We start from the raw sequence: 16,551 nt of genomic DNA, 5'->3' as shown, positions 1-16,551 counted from the left end.
AGAGTGCTGTAGAAGGGATGGGATGTGGGAGGATGTGAGGGATGTGAGAGAGGGATGTAGAGAGAGGGATCGTAGGGGATGTGAGGATGTAGAGAGGTAGAGGGGGATGCAGAAGAGAGGATGTAGAGGGATGCAGGGGATGTGAGAGAGGGGTGTAGGAGATGTAGAGGATAGGGATGTAGAGAGAGAGGGATGTAGAGGGGATGTAGGGAGAGAGGATGTAGAGAGATGTGAGATGTAGGGGATGTAGAGAAGAGGGATGTAGAGAGAGGGATGTAGAGAGAGGGATGTGAGAGAGGGATGTAGAGAGGATGTAGAGAGGATGTGAGGATGTAGAGAAGAGGGGATGTAGAGGAGGGCATGTAGAGGGATGTAGAGAGAGGGACTGTGAGAGGAGAAGGGGCATGTAGAGGGATATAGAGGATGTAGAGAGGATGTAGAGAGAGGACTGTAGAGAGGACGTGTAGAGGATAGGGCTGTAGAGATAGGGCTGTAGAGATAGGGCTGTAGAGATAGGACTGTAGAGATGGGGCTGTAGAGATAGGGCTGGCGAGAGGATAGGAGGCTGTAGAGATAGGGCACGTAGAGATAGGGCTGTAGAGATAGGAAGAATGTAGAGATAGGGCTGTAGAGGATAGGGCTGTAGAGATAGGGCTGTGAGAGATAGGGCTGTAGAGATGGGCTGTAAGAGATATAGGGCTGTAGGATAGGGCTGTAGAGATAGGGCTGTAGAGATAGGGCTGTAGAGATAGGGCTGTAGAGATAGGGCTGTAGAGATGGGACTGTCAGAGATAGGGCTGTAGAGAGAGGGCATGTAGAGAGGGCATGTAGAGATGAGCTGGAGAGAGAGGGATAGTGGAGAAGAGGATGGAGAGAGGGATGAAGAGAGGGATGTAGAGAGAGGGATGAGAGAGAGGATGTAGAGAGGCAGTAGAGAGAGGACGGAGAGAGAGAGGATGGAGAGACAAGGATGTAGAGAGAGGGATGTAGAGAGAGGGCTGTAGAGAGGGATGTAGAGAGGGCTGTAGAGAGGGATGCTTAGAGGCTGTAGAAGTGAGGGCTGTAGAGAGGGATGTAGAGAGAGGGATGTAGAGGGATGTAGAGAGAGGGATGTAGAGAGGGGGATGTAGAGAGAGGGGATGTAGAGAGGGATGTAGAGAGGATGTAGAGAGAGGGGGATGTAGAGAGGGATGTAGAGAGAGGGATGTAGAGGGAGGGATGTAGAGGGAGGGATGTAGAGAGAGGATGTAGAGAGAGGGATGTAGAGAGGATGGAGAGAGAGGGATGTAGAGAAGAGGATGTAGAGAGAGGGATGTAGAGAGGATGGAGAGAGAGGGATGTAGAGAGAGGGATGTAGAGGGAGAGAGAGGGATGTAGAGAGGGATGTAGAGAGGGATGTAGGATGGAGAGAGAGAGGGATGTAGAGGGAGAGGGGATGTAGAGAGAGAGGGATGTAGAGAGAGGGATGTAGAGAGGGATGAGAGAGAGGGATGTAGAGAGGGATGTAGAGAGAGGATGTAGAGAGAGGGGATGTAGAGAGAGGCAAGAGAGGATGTAGAGAGGGGGATGTAGAGATAGGGATGTAGAGAGAGGGGGATGTAGAGAGAGGGATGTAGAGAGAGGGGATGTAAGAGAGGGATGTAGAGAGGGATGTAGAGAGAGAGGATCAGAGGAGTTACCGATTCCAGAGGAGCCGGAAGGAAGACAAGGGATGTTCTTCGTCATACCAGCCATTCTCCTTCCCTCCTGATCGCTATAGACAGAGAGAGAGTGAGATGGTTAGAGAGAGAGAGAGAGAGTGAGATCTCTAAAGCTGTATCCATCAATGCCTCGGGAGGCAGGGGGATAATTATCACAGGCTATCCTGCCTCCCACTCCCTCTCCCCCCGTCAACCCCCTTTCCCATCCTCCCTCAACTCTCCTCTCCTCTCCCCCTCTCTCAGTCAGTAGGGCCATTAGCCAGAGGTAATCGTGTTAGCCTCCCCGGCGCAGCCAAAGCTAAATCTGGTTAGCATGGATCTGAGCCTCTCTCTCACACACACACACACACACACACACACACACACACACACACACACACGACTCGCCCAGAGAAGAGAGCCTTGCCTACCTTACCCAACCATCACCCCAGCAACCAACCCCCCTCCCTCGGCAGGAGGGAGGCACGGTAGGTGAGGGAGGGGCGTGAGGAAGGAGAAATAAAACACAGGGAACTTGGTCTGGTTCCAGCTGCCAAAAACACACATTACGATACATGTCTTCATATCTCAGTCTGGTTGGACAGGCAGCAGAGAGGACACTGTAGTTTCTCAACAACCACCATAATGAGTGTGTGTGTGTGTGTTATGTCCACTCTGTGAAAGAGAAACCCGTTGATCCACCTCTCCCTGTCGTAACAGCACACTCCACCCGTCAAAGTACAAACATCTCACTAAAACAGAAATAGAACAATAGAGGAAGAGATGGAAAGAGAGGAAGAGAAGACGAGATGGAGAGAGAGGAAGAGAAGACGAGATGGAGAGAGAGGAAGAGAAGACGAGATGAGGAGAAAGAGGAAGAGGAGACGAGATGAGGAGAAAGAGGAAGAGGAGACGAGATGAGAGAGAAAGAGGAAGAGAAGACGAGATGAGGAGAGAGGAAGAGAAGGCGAGATGGAGAGAGGAAGGCGAGATGGGAGAGGAAGAGAAGACGAGATGGAGAGAGGAAGAGAAGACGAGATGGAGAGAGAGGAAGAAAGACGAGATGGAGAAAGAGGAAGAGATGGAGAGATAGATGGAGAGATGGAGAAGACGAGATGGAGAGAGAGAAGACGAGATGGAGAGAGAGAAGACGAGATGGAGAGAGAAGGCAGAGATGGAGAGAGAAAGAGATGGAGAAGAGGAAGAGAAGACGAGATGGAGAGAGAGGAAGAGAAGCGAGATGGAGAGAGAGGAAGAGAAGACGAGATGGAGAGAGAGAAGACGAGATGGAGAGAGAGAAGATGAGATGGAGAAAGAGGAAGAGAAGACGAGATGGAGAGAGAGGGAAGAGAAGACGAGATGGAGAAAGAGAAGACGAGATGGAGAAGAGAAGACGAGATGGAGAGAGATGAAGAGAAGACGAGATGGAGATGATGAAGAAGACGAGATGGGAGAGATGAAGAGAAAGACGAGATGGAGAGAGATGAAGAGAAGGCAGAGATGGATGGAGGAAGAGAAGACGAGATGGAGAAGAGGAAGAGAAGAGAAGATGGAGAGAGAGAAGACGAGATGGAGAGAGAAGGAAAGAGAAAGACGAGATGGAGAGAGAGGAAGAGAAGACGAGATGGAGAGAGGAAGAGAAGACGAGATGGAGAGAGAGGAAGAGAAGACGAGATGGAGAGAGAGGAAGAGAAGACGAGATGGAGAGAGGAGGAAGAGAAGACGAGATGGAGAGAGAGGAAGAAGACGAGATGGAGAGAGAGGAAGAGAAGACAAGAATGGAGAGAGAGGAAGAGAAGACGAGATGGAGAGAGAGGAAAGAAGACGAGATGGAGAGAGGAAGAGAAAGAGCGAGATGAGGAGAGAGGAAGAGAAGAAGAGATGGAGAGAGAGGAAGAAAGACGAGATGGAGAGAGAGAGGAAGAGAAGCGAGATGGAGAGAGGAAGAAGGCGAGATGAGGAGAAAGAGGAAGAGAAGACGAGATGGAGAGAGGAAGAGAAGGCGAGATGGAGAGAGGAAGAGAACGAGATGGAGAGAGAGGAAGAGAAGACGAGATGGAGAGAGGAAGAAGAGAAGAGATGGAGAGAGAGGAAGAGAAGACGAGATGGAGAGAGAAGGAAAGAGAGATGGAGATGGAGAGAGAGGAAGAGAAGACGAGATGGAGAGAGGAAGAGAAGACGAGATGGAGAGAGAGGAAGAGAAGACGAGATGGAGAGAGAGGAAGAGAAGACGAGATGGAGAGAGAGGAAGAGAAGACAAGATGGAGAGAGAGGAAGAGGGAGATGGAGAGAAGGAAGAGAAGATGGAAAGAGATGGAGAGAAGAGGAGAAGAAGAGATGGAGAGAGAGAAGAGAAGACGAGATGGAGAGAGAGGAAGAGAAGAAGAGATGGAGATGGAGAGGAAGAAGACGAGATGGAGAGAGAGGAAGAGAAGACGAGATGAGGAGAAAGAGGAAGAGAAGACGAGATGGAGAGAGGAGAGAAGACAAGATGGAGAGAAGAGAAGACTAGATGGAGAGAGGAAGAGAAGACGAGATGGAGAGAGGAACGGAGAGATTAAGGAGGTTGAGTTAAAAGGGGACACAGGGGTTGAGGGAAATAAGAGAGGAGAGATATGAGAGTTGGTAGAGATGGATTGAGAGAATGAGAGACGGAGGAATTGGTAGAGAGATAAATTGAGAGAAGGAAGAGTGATTGTCATGAAGATGAATACTGACGCCCACAGGCTATACTTCTACGAGCCAGTCTGAGTTACTACTGTCTGTGTGTGTGTGTGTGTGTGTGTGTGTTGTGTGTGTGTGTGTGTGTGTGTGTTAAGACTGAATGACAGTGTAACCTGCAGAAGAGAGCATCTGTGTTAGCTGATTGACTTTGGCAGAAGGACACACTGACAGCCCTCAAAGGACATGTTCTAGAACAAGAACAGTACAACACACACACCCCCCCAAGGTACTGACTAGGTCTGCTAGGGTACAATAACTTCTAGCCTGAGAGCTGAAAAAGGATCAATCTACTCCTTCCTGTGTGTGTGTGTGAGTGTGTGTGTGAGTGTGTGTGTGTGTGTGGTGTGTGAGTGGTGTGTGTGTGTGGTGTGTGTGAGTGGTGTGTGAGTGGTGTGTGAGTGGGTGTGTGTGTGGTGTGTGTGAGTGGTGTGTGAGTGGTGTGTGTGTGTGGTGTGTGTGAGTGGTGTGTGTGAGTGGTGTGTGTGAGTGGTGTGTGTGAGTGGTGTGTGTGAGTGTGTGTGTGTGTGTGTGTGGTGTATGTGTGCGTGAGTGAAAGAAACACAGAGTAAAGTCCAATAGATTCTTCCCTCTCCAAACAGAGACAGTGTTTGTAGCCAGTCATGGGGTCAGTCATGGGTCATCCAGGAGGACCAAGCAAATAGTTATCCGTCCCTCCAGTCTCTGTCCCTCCAGTCTCCAGTCTCTGTCCCTCCAGTCTCCAGTCTCCAGTCTCTATCCCTCCCGTCTCCAGTCTCTGTCCCTCCAGTCTCCAGTATCTGTCCCTCCAGTCTCCAGTATCTGTCCTCCAGTCTCCAGTCTCTGTCCCTCCAGTCTCCAGTCTCCAGTCTCTGTCCCTCCAGTCTCCAGTCTCTGTCCCTCCAGTCTCTGTCCCTCCAGTCTCTGTCCCTCCAGTCTCTGTCCCTCCAGTCTCTGTCCCTCCAGTCTCTGTCCCTCCAGTCTCCAGTCTCTGTCCCCTCCAGTCTCCAGTCTCTGTCCCTCCCGTCTCCAGTCTCTGTCCCTCCAGTCTCCAGTCTCTGTCCCTCCAGTCTCCAGTCTCTGTCCCTCCAGTCTCCAGTCTCTGTCCCTCAGTCTCCAGTCTCTGTCCCTCCAGTCTCTGTCCCTCCAGTCTCTGTCCCTCCAGTCTCTAGTCTCAGTCTCTGTCCCTCCAGTCTCCAGTCTCTGTCCCTCCAGTCTCCAGTCTCTATCCCTCCCGTCTCCAGTCTCTATCCCTCCCGTCGCCAGTCTCTGTCCCTCCAGTCTCCAGTCTCTGTCCCTCCAGTCTCCAGTCTCTATCCTCCCGTCTCCAGTCTCTGTCCCTCCAGTCTCTGTCCCTCCAGTCTCCAGTCTCTGTCCCTCCAGTCTCTGTCCCTCCAGTCTCTGTCCCCCAGTCTCCAGTCTCTGTCCCTCCAGTCTCCAGTCTCTGTCCCTCCAGTCTCCGTCCCTCCAGTCTCCAGTCTCTGTCCCTCCCGTCTCCAGTCTCTGTCCCTCCCGTCTCCAGTCTCTGTCCCTCCAGTCTCCAGTCTCTGTCCCTCCAGTCTCAGTCTCTGTCCCTCCAGTTTCCGTCCCTCCAGTCTCCAGTCTCTGTCCCTCCAGTCTCTGTCCCTCCAGTCTCCAGTCTCTGTCCCTCCAGTCTCTGTCCCTCCAGTCTCACGTCTCCGTCCCTCCAGTCTCCGTCCCTCCAGTCTCCAGTCTCTGTCCCTCCAGTCTCTGTCCCTCCAGTCTCCAGTCTCTGTCCCTCCAGTCTCTGTCCCTCCCAGTCTCCAGTCTCTGTCCCTCCAGTCTCCAGTCTCTGTCCCTCAGTCTCCAGTCTCTGTCCCTCCAGTCTCCAGTCTCTGTCCCCCAGTCTCCCCGTCTCTGTCCCCCAGTCTCCCGTCTCTGTCCCCCCAGTCTCCCGTCTCTGTCCCCCAGTCTCCCGTCTCTGTCCCTCCAGTCTCCCCTCTCTGTCCCTCCAGTCTCCCGTCTCTGTCCCTCCAGTCTCCCGTCTCTGTCCCTCCAGTCTCTGTCCCTCCCAGTCTCCCGTCTCTGTCCCTCCAGTCTCCCGTCTCTGTCCCTCCAGTCTCCGTCTCTGTCCCTCCAGTCTCCCGTCTCTGTCCCTCAGTCTCCAGTCTCCGTCCCTCCAGTCTCCAGTCTCTGTCCTCCAGTCTCTGTCCCTCCAGTCTCTGTCCCTCCAGTCTCTGTCCCTCCAGTCTCTGTCCCTCCAGTCTCCAGTCTCTGTCCCTCCAGTCTCCAGTCTCTGTCCCTCCAGTCTCCAGTCTCTGTCCCTCCAGTCTCTGTCCCTCCAGTCTCCAGTCTCTGTCCCTCCACCCTCCCGTCTCTGTCCCTCCACCCTCCCGTCTCTGTCCCTCCAGTCTCCCGTCTCTGTCCCTCCAGTCTCCCGTCTCTGTCCCTCCAGTCTCTGTCCCTCCCGTCTCTGTCCCTCCAGTCTCTGTCCCTCCAGTCTCTGTCCCTCCAGTCTCTGTCCCTCCAGCCTCTCTCATCTCCTTCTCTGTCTCTCTCATCTCCTTCTCTGTCTCATCTCCTTCTCTGTCTCTCTCATCTCCTTTCTCTCTCTCTCATCTCCTTCTGTCTCTCTCATCTCCTTCTCTGTCTCTCTCATCTCCTTCTCTGTCTCTCTCATCTCCTTCTCTGTCTCTCTCATCTCCTTCTCTGTCTCTCTCATCTCCTTCTCTGTCTCTCTCATCTCGTTCTCTGTCCCTCCAGTCTCCGTCCCTCCAGTCTCCGTCCCTCCAGTCCCCTGTCCCTCCAGTCTCCTGTCCCTCCAGTCTCCCGTCCCTCCAGTCTCCCGTCCCTCCAGTCTCCGTCCCTCCAGTCTCCGTCCTCCAGTCTCTGTCCCTCCAGTCTCCTGTCCCTCCAGTCTCCTGTCCCTCCTTCTCTGTGTCTCTCATCTCCTTCTCTGTGTCTCTCATCTCCTTCTCTGTGTCTCTCTTTGTCTCTCATCTCCTTCTCTGTCTCTCTCGGTCTCTCTCATCTCCTTCTCTGTGTCTCTCATCTCGTTCTCTGTGTCTCCCTTTGTCTCTCATCTCCTTCTCTGTCTCTCTCATCTCCTTCTCTGTCTCTCATCTCCTTCTCTGTCTCTCTCATCTCCTTCTCTGTCTCTCTCATCTCCTCTGTCTCTCTCATCTCCTTCTCTGTCTCTCTCATCTCCTTCTCTGTCTCTCTCATCTCCTTCTCTGTCCCTCCAGTCTCCGTCCCTCCAGTCTCCATCCCTCCAGTCTCCATCCCTCCAGTCTCCTGTCCCTCCAGTCTCCTGTCCCTCCAGTCTCCTGTCCCTCCAGTCTCCTGTCCCTCCAGTCTCCTGTCCCCTCCAGTCTCCATCCCTCCAGTCTCCATCCCTCCAGTCTCCATCCTCCAGTCTCCTGTCCCTCCAGTCTCCTGTCCCTCCTTCTCTGTCTCTCTCATCTCCTTCTCTGTGTCTCTCATCTCCTTCTCTGTCTCTCTCGGTCTCTCTCATCTCGTTCTCTGTGTCTCCCTTTGTCTCTCATCTCCTTCTCTGTCTCTCTCGGTCTCTCTCATCTCCTTCTCTGTGTCTCTCTTTGTCTCTCATCTCCTTCTCTGTCTCTCTCATCTCCTTCTCTGTCTCTCTCATCTCCTTCTCTGTCTCTCTCATCTCCTTCTCTGTCTCTCTCATCTCCTTCTCTGTCTCTCTCATCTCCTTCTCCGTCTCTCTCATCTCCTTCTCCGTCTCTCTCATCTCCTTCTCCGTCTCTCTCATCTCCTTCTCTGTCTCTCTCATCTCCTCTGTCTCTCTCATCTCCTTCTCTGTCTCTCTCATCTCCTTCTCTGTCTCTCTCATCTCCTTCATCTCCTTCTCTGTCTCTCTCATCTCCTTCTCTGTCTCTCTCATCTCCTTCTCTGTCTCTCACATCTCCTTCTCTGTCTCTCTCATCTCCTTCTCTGTGTCTCTCATCTCCTTCTCTGTGTCTCCTTTGTCTCATCTCCCTCTCTCTCTCTCATCTCCTTCTCTGTGTCTCTCATCTCGTTCTCTGTGTCTCCCTTTGTCTCTCATCTCCTTCTCTGTCTCTCATCTCCTTCTCGTTCGCTCTCATCTCCTTCTCTGTCTCTCTCATCTCCTTCTCTGTCTCTCTCATCTCCTTCTCTGTCTCTCTCATCTCCTTCTCTGTGTCTCTCTTTGTCTCTCATCTCATTCTATGTGTCTCTCTTTGTCTCTCATCTCATTCTCTGTGTCTCTCATCTCCTTCTCTGTCTCTCTCATCTCCTTCTCTGTCTCTCTCATCTCCTTCTCTGTCTCTCTCATCTCCTTCTCTGTCGCTCTCATCTCCTTCTCTGTCGCTCTCATCTCCTTCTCTGTCGCTCTCATCTCCTTCTCTGTCGCTCTCATCTCCTTCTCTGTCGCTCTCATCTCCTTCTCTGTCGCTCTCATCTCCTTCTCTGTCGCTCTCATCTCCTTCTCTGTCGCTCTCATCTCCTTCTCGGTCGCTCTCATCTCCTTCTCTGTCTCTCTCATCTCCTTCTCTGTCTCTCTCATCTCCTTCTCTGTCTCTCTCATCTCCTTCTCTGTCGCTCTCATCTCCTTCTCTGTCGCTCTCATCTCCTTCTCTGTCGCTCTCATCTCCTTCTCTGTCGCTCTCATCTCCTTCTCGGTCGCTCTCATCTCCTTCTCGGGTCTCTCTCATCTCCTTCTCGGTCTCTCTCATCTCCTTCTCGGTCTCTCTCATCTCCTTCTCTGTCTCTCTCATCTCCTTCTCTGTCTCTCTCATCTCCTTCTCTGTCTCTCTCATCTCCTTCTCTGTCTCTCTCATCTCCTTCTCTGTCGCTCTCATCTCCTTCTCTGTCGCTCTCATCTCCTTCTCTGTCGCTCTCATCTCCTTCTCTGTCGCTCTCATCTCCTTCTCTGTCGCTCTCATCTCCTTCTAGGTCGCTCTCATCTCCTTCTCGTCGCTCTCATCTCCTTCTCGGTCTCTCTCATCTCCTTCTCGGTCTCTCTCATCTCCTTCTCTGTCTCTCTCATCTCCTTCTCTGTCTCTCTCATCTCCTTTCTCTGTCTCTCTCATCTCCTTCTCTGTCTCTCTCATCTCCTTCTCTGTCTCTCTCATCTCCTTCTCTGTCTCTCTCATCTCCTTCTCTGTGTCTCTCTTATATATTTCTCTATTGATCACTCTCCTTCTCATCTTATTCTCTCTCTTCCTTTCTGTCACTCTCTTATCCCTCCAGGCCGTCGGGTGCTTGTAAAAAGCATTAGCTAGAGCTGTCAGTGTGTGTGTCCTCACCCCTCCTCTCTTCATGTTGTTGCTGATCATCACCATCATCCCTCAGTCTGTTAGCTGATATTTTCACTGTGTGTGTGATCGTGCATGTGTGAGACCGTGTGTGTGTGATATTTTCACTGTGTGTGTGTGTGTGTGTGATCGTGCATGTGTGAGACCGTGTGTGTGTGATATTTTCACTGTGTGTGTGTGATCGTGCATGTGTGAGACCGTGTGTGTGTGATATTTTCACTGTGTGTGTGTGTGTGTGATCGTGCATGTGTGAGACCGTGTGTGTGTGATATTTTCACTGTGTGTGTGTGTGTGTGATCGTGCATGTGTGAGACCGTGTGTGTGTGATATTTTCACTGTGTGTGTGTGTGATCGTGCATGTGTGAGACCGTGTGTGTGTGTTTGTATGTGTGTGATATATTCACTGTATTACTTCACAGGGATCAATAAGCTCTTCCTTTATCGCCGTGGTGATGTGTCTCAGATTGCTTTCAGGACAATTTGCCACGGCAACAACCACCATTCATCACATCAGCCACAGAGACATCGACTACTGCCCTGCCTGGACCACAGCTCCCAGCATGCAATCTGCTCTGCCTGTTGCCACTGACGACACATCCCAGCATTCCCACTGATAATGGGGGTGTTCTAGGATGTTGTGTTTGTCGTCACACAGCCAGTGGACCCTGCTGCTGTTCCTACTGACAAGACAAACACATTTTACATAGTGGACCAGGACATCACCAGACATTTCTAAACAGAACACATTCACATAGTGGACCAGAACATCACCAGACATTCTAAACAGAACACATTCACATAGTGGACCAGAACATCACCAGACATTCTAAACAGAACACATTCACATAGAGGACCAGAACATCACCAGACATTCTAAACAGAACACATTCACATAGAGGACCAGAACATCACCAGACATTCTAACAGAACACATTCACATAGTGGACCAGAACATCACCAGACATTCTAACAGAACACATTCACATAGAGGACCAGGACATCACCAGACATTCTAAACAGAACACATTCACATAGTGGACCAGAACATCACCAGACATTCTAAACAGAACACATTCACATAGTGGACCAGAACATCACCAGACATTCTAAACAGAACACATTCACATAGTGGACCAGAACATCACCAGACATTCTAAACAGAACACATTCACATAGTGGACCAGAACATCACCAGACATTCTAAACAGAACACATTCACATAGTGGACCAGAACATCACCAGACATTCTAACAGAACACATTCACATAGAGGACCAGAACATCACCAGACATTCTAAACAGAACACATTCATAGTGGACCAGAACATAACCAGACTTTCTAAACAGAACACATTCACATAGTGGACCAGAACATCACCAGACATTCTAACAGAACACATTCACATAGAGGACCAGAACATCACCAGACATTCTAACAGAACACATTCACATAGAGGACCAGAACATCACCAGACATTCTAACAGAACACATTCACATAGAGGACCAGAACATCACCAGACATTATAAACAGAACACATTCACATAGAGGACCAGAACATCACCAGACATTCTAACAGAACACATTCACATAGAGGACCAGGACATCACCAGACATTCTAAACAGAACACATTCACATAGTGGACCAGAACATCACCAGACATTCTAAACAGAACACATTCACATAGTGGACCAGAACATCACCAGACATTCTAAACAGAACACATTCACATAGAGGACAGAACATCACCAGACATTCTAACAGAACACATTCACATAGAGGACCAGAACATCACCAGACATTCTAACAGAACACATTCATAGAGGACAGAACATCACCAGACATTCTAAACAGAACACATTCACATAGAGGACCCAGAACATCACCAGACATTCTAAACAGAACACATTCACATAGAGGACCAGAACATCACCAGACATTCTAAACAGAACACATTCACATAGTGGACCAGAACATCACCAGACATTCTAAACAGAACACATTCACATAGAGGACCAGAACATCACCAGACATTCTAAACAGAACACATTCACATAGAGGACCAGAACATCACCAGACATTCTAAACAGAACACATTCATAGAGGACCAGAACATCACCAGACATTCTAAACAGAACACATTCACATAGTGGACCAGAACATCACCAGACATTCTAACAGAACACATTCACATAGTGCCACATGTCTTTCCACTGTTGTGTTGCAGTAGGGTTGTTATTGCCATTAGACAACTACTGTGCAGCTCTGGAGTGGTACAAGGTACCTAGCAACCGCAGACACAGAAGCCTCACTCTCTCACAAACTCTGTGTGTCTCAGCGATCGATACACAGCCTCCATGGAGCCACAATTTAATATCAGCTATTTACTGGCCTCTACCTTGTTGTGTTTCCTCGAAGTCATCTCCTCCTCTTCTCTCTCTCTCTCTCCCTTCTCTCTTGCCAACAGTCCTTTCTTTCTCCCATCTCTCTTGCCAACTCTCCTTCTCTCTCTCCTCGCTCGCTCCCCCTCACCAGATTGCATCACTTCTCCAGGAGGACATTGACACAGGGAAAGAACAGGAGGTAGAGATGAAGGGCGGGAAGAGTCATTGAAAGATGGAAGGGGAGAAAGAGGAACAGAAAGGCAAGGGGGAGGCGGGAAATTGGAGAGAAAGATGGAGAGACGGAAGGGGAGGGAGAGATTGAGAGGTCTGGATTATGTCTCTCTGTAATCGTGTTAGTTGGCGGCTCAGGCATGGCCTCTCCAGCTGTTCCCACACACACACACACACACACACACACACCCCCACACACACACACACACACACACACACACACACACACACACACAACCTGTGTCTGCCTGATGGACAGCTCATTCATCACAATTAACCAATTACAGCCTCTGCCTGCCTGACTGAGAAAAGAGGAGAAAGAGAAGAGGGAGAGAGTGAGAAAGAGAGACAGATAGAGGGGGGAGAGAAAGGGAGAGGAGAGACCGAGAGAGAGAGAGGGGAGAGTGAGAAAGAGAGAGAGAAAGAGATGGGAGATAGACACACAGATAGAGAGGGGGGAGAGAAAGGGAGAGGGAGAGACCGAGAGAGAGAGAGAGGGGAGAGGGAAAGAGAGACAAGAGAATAGGAGCAAGACCGAGAGAGAGACAGACCTAGAAAGAGAGAGATAGGGAGAGATACATACAGATAGAGAGGGGAGAAAGAGAAAGAGCGCGAGACAATGGGAGAGGGAGAGAGAGACAGAGCGTGAGACAAAGGGAGAGGGGGAGAGAGAGACAGAGCGTGAGACAATGGGGAGGGGGAGAGAGAGACAGAGCGTGAGACAATGGGAGAGGGGAGAGAGACAGAGCGTGAGACAATGGGAGAGGGGAGAGAGAGAGCGGCGAGACAATGGGAGAGGGGGAGAGAGAGACAGAGCGCGAGACAATGGGGAGGGGAGAGAGAGAGAGCGCAAGACGCAGGGGCAGAGAGAGACAGAGCGCGAGACAATGGGGAGAGGGGAGAGAGAGAGCGCGAGACGAGGGGCAGAGAGAGACAGAGCGCGAGACAATGGGAGAGAGGAGGAGAAGAGACAGAGCGTGAGACAATGGGAGAGGGGAGAGGGGAGAGAGAGACAGAGCGCGAGACAATGGGAGAGGGAGAGAGACAGAGCGTGAGACAATGGGAGAGGAGAGAGACAGAGCGCGAGACAATAGAGGGGGAGAGAGAGACAGAGCGTAAGAGACAATGGGAGGAGAAAGAACAGAAGCGCCGAGACAATAGGAGAGGGGAGAGGGACAGTGCGCGAGACAATGGGAGAGGGAGAGAGAGACAGACCGAGAGAGAGACAGACCTAGAAAGAGAGAGATAGATACAGATAGAGAGGGGAGAAAGAGACAGAAGCGCGAGACAATGGGGAGAGGGGAGAGAGAGACAGTGCATGAGACAATGAGGAGAGGAGGAGAAGAGAGAGACAGAGCGCTGAGACAATGGGAGAGAGGCAGAGAGAGACAGAGCGTGAGACAATGGGAGAGGGGAGAAGAGAGAGAAAGAGGGGAGAAGAGCAGAGAGGGAGAGAGAGAGAGACTGTGTGTGTATACTTTGTGTGTGTGTGTGTGTACTTCGCCTATGTGTGTGTGTACTTTGCATGTGTGTGTGTGTGTATACTTTGTGTGTGTATACTTTGTGTATACATTAGTGTGTGTGTGTGTGTACCTTGTGCGTGTGTGTGTGTGTATACCTTGTGCGTGTGTGTGTGTGTGTGTACCTTGTGCGTGTGTGTGTGTACCTTGTGTGTGTCATGTGTGTGTGTACCTTGTGTGTGTGTGTGTGTGTGTGTGTGTACCTTGTGTGTGTGTGTGTGTGTGTGTGTACCTTGTGTGTGTGTGTGTGTGTGTGTATTGCCTTGTGTGTGTGTGTGTGTGTGTACCTTGTGTGTGTGTGTGTGTGTGTGTACCTTGTGTGTGTGTGTGTGTGTACAATAATGTGTGTGTGTACCTTGTGTGTGTGTGTGTGTGTGTGTACCTTGTGTGTGTGTGTGTGTGTGTGTGTGTGTGTGTGTGTACCTTGTGTGTGTGTGTGTGTGTGTGTGTGTGTGTGTGTGTGTGTGTGTGTGTGTGTGTGTGTGTGTGTGTGTGTGTGTGTGTGTGTACCTGAAGCCACAGTGTTGTGCCCCTCCTGACCGATGATGTGCTCCATCAGTCGTTTCTCCAGAGGGAAAATCTTCTCTCCTCTGCCTCTCTCTTAGCTTGAGCTTCCCTGGAACTGCACGCACCCACCCACCGAGGCTAGGGAGAGAGAGAAAGGGAGAGAGAGAGAGACGGAGAGAGGAGAGAGAGAGGGAGACGGAGAGAGGTAGAGACGGAGAGAGGTGAGACGGAGAGAGGTGAGACGGAGAGAGTGAGAGAGAGCGAGACGGAGAGAGAGAGAGGAGACGGAGAGAGAGAGGAGACGGAGGAGAGAGAGGAGACGGAGAGAGAGAGAGACGGAGAGAGAGAGAGAACGGAGAAGAGAGAGAGACGGAGAGAGATAGGAGAGATGGAGAGAGAGGGAGATGGAGAGAGGGAGATGGAGACGAGGAGAGAGAGAGAGGAGAGATGAGAGAGAGAGAGATGAGAGAGGAGAGAGAGAGAGAGAGGAGAGAGAGAGAGGAGAGAGAGAGGGAGATGAGAGAGAGAGGAGATGGAGAGAGGAGGAGAAGGAGAGAGGGGAGATGGAGAGAGGGGAGATGGAGAGAGAGGGAGAGAGGGAGAGAGAGAGGGGAGACGGAGAGAGAGGGAGACGGAGAGAGGGAGACGGAGAGAGAGGAGGACGGAGAGAGAGAGAGGAAACGGAGAAGAGAGAGCGGGAGAGAGGAGAGTGGAGAGACGGAGAGAGGAGAGAGAGCGGGAGAGAGGGGAGATGGAGAGAGAGGGAGACGGAGAGAGAGAGGAGACGGAGAGAAGGAGACGGAGAGAGAGAGACGGAGAGAGAGGGAGACGGAGAGAAGAGAGACGGAGAGAGAGAGAAGGAGCAGAGAGGAGACAGGAGAGAGACGGGAAGACGGAGAGAGAGGGGAGACGGAGAGAGAGGGGAGACGGAGAGAGAGAGGACAGAGGAGGGATACGAGAGAGGGGATACAGAGAGGGATACGGAGAGAGGAGACGGAGAGAGGTGAGACGGAGAGAGGTGAGACGGAGAGAGGGATACGGAGAGAGGTAGAGACGGAGAAGAGGTGAGACGGAGAGAGGTGAGACGGAGAGAGGTGAGACGGAGAGAGGTGAGACGGAGAGAGGTGAGACGGAGAGAGGTGAGACGGAGAGAGTGAGACGGAGAGAGAGGGAGGACGGAGAGAGAGAGGAGACGGAGAGAGAGGAGAGACGGAGAGAGGGAGACGGAGAGAGGGGAGACAGAGAGAGAGGGGAGACGAGAGAGAGGGAGACAGAGAGAGAGAGGGAGACAGAGAGAGAGAGGGAGACAGAGAGAGAGAGGGGAGACAGAGAGAGAGAGGGAGACAGAGAGAGAGGGGAGACAGAGAGAGAGAGGGAGACAGAGAGAGAGAGAGGGAGACAGAGAGAGAGAGGAGACAGAGAGAGAGAGGGAGACAGAGAGAGAGAGACGGAGAAGAGAGGGAGACGAGAGAGAGAGAGAGGAGACGGAGAGAGAGAGGGGAGACGGAGAGAGAGAGGAGAGACGGAGAGAGAGAGGAGACGGAGAGAGAGAGGGGGAGAGAGACGGGGAGAGAGAAGAGAGGGAGAGAGGAGGAGAGAGGGGAGAGAGAGAGGGGGAGAGAGAGAGGGGGAAAGAGAGAAAGAGAGGGGGAGCGAGAGAGATGGGGAGGAAAGATAGAGAGAGAGAGGGATAGAGAGCGAGGGGGAGAGAGAGAGGGGAGAGAGGAAAGAGAGGGAGAGAGAGAGAGAGAGAGATGGGGGAGAGAGGCAGAGAGAGATGAGGGAGAGGAGAAGGAAAAGTCAGTGGATGGATACGATGTTGTGAATCAGCAGAACAGCCCACGACATACAGAGAGAGACATGCACAGAGACAGACAGAGAGAAAGAGACAAAGAGAGAGAGACACAGAGAGTTAAAAGAGAGCCAGAGAGACAGAGAGAGAAAGAAACAAAGAGAGAGAGACGAGAGAGGTAAAGAGAGAGAGAGAGAGACAGAGAAAGAAACAAAGAGAGAGAGACACAGAGAGAGACACTAGAGAGAGGTAAAAGAGAGAGAGAGACACAGAAAGGTAAAGAGAGAGAGAGAGAGAGAGAGAGCAGAGAGAGACAGAGTGGTAGAAGAGGTCACTCTCTTCTGCTCCATCCCCTGTGACGGGGTTAAAGAGAGGAGAGAACATGAGGTACAAAGAGAAAATGAGGAAATAGAGAGAGAAGAAGGAGATGTAGAAAAATGTATGAAATCAAATCAACTCTCTGGTTCCCTTCAAGTCA

The 16,551-nt window shown here is 51.2% G+C and overlaps 1 protein-coding gene across 1 annotated transcript in view; it reads right to left on the bottom strand.

Moving 5' to 3' along the window:
• The window catches only part of LOC127914670 (caseinolytic peptidase B protein homolog), a 37,384-nt gene that overhangs the window by 17,201 nt on the left and 3,632 nt on the right, over window positions 1–16,551 (bottom strand). Inside the window, 2 exon segments of the mRNA XM_052494566.1 lie at window positions 1,680–1,705; window positions 1,707–1,753. Coding sequence (XP_052350526.1) covers window positions 1,680–1,705; window positions 1,707–1,753 — 73 coding nt within the window.

The sequence above is a fragment of the Oncorhynchus keta genome, chromosome 1 (genome assembly GCF_023373465.1).
Source record: "Oncorhynchus keta strain PuntledgeMale-10-30-2019 chromosome 1, Oket_V2, whole genome shotgun sequence".
Lineage (NCBI taxonomy): Eukaryota > Metazoa > Chordata > Actinopteri > Salmoniformes > Salmonidae > Oncorhynchus > Oncorhynchus keta.
Note: the sequence above shows the minus strand (reverse complement) of the source record. Positions and strands in the feature narration are given on the sequence as shown.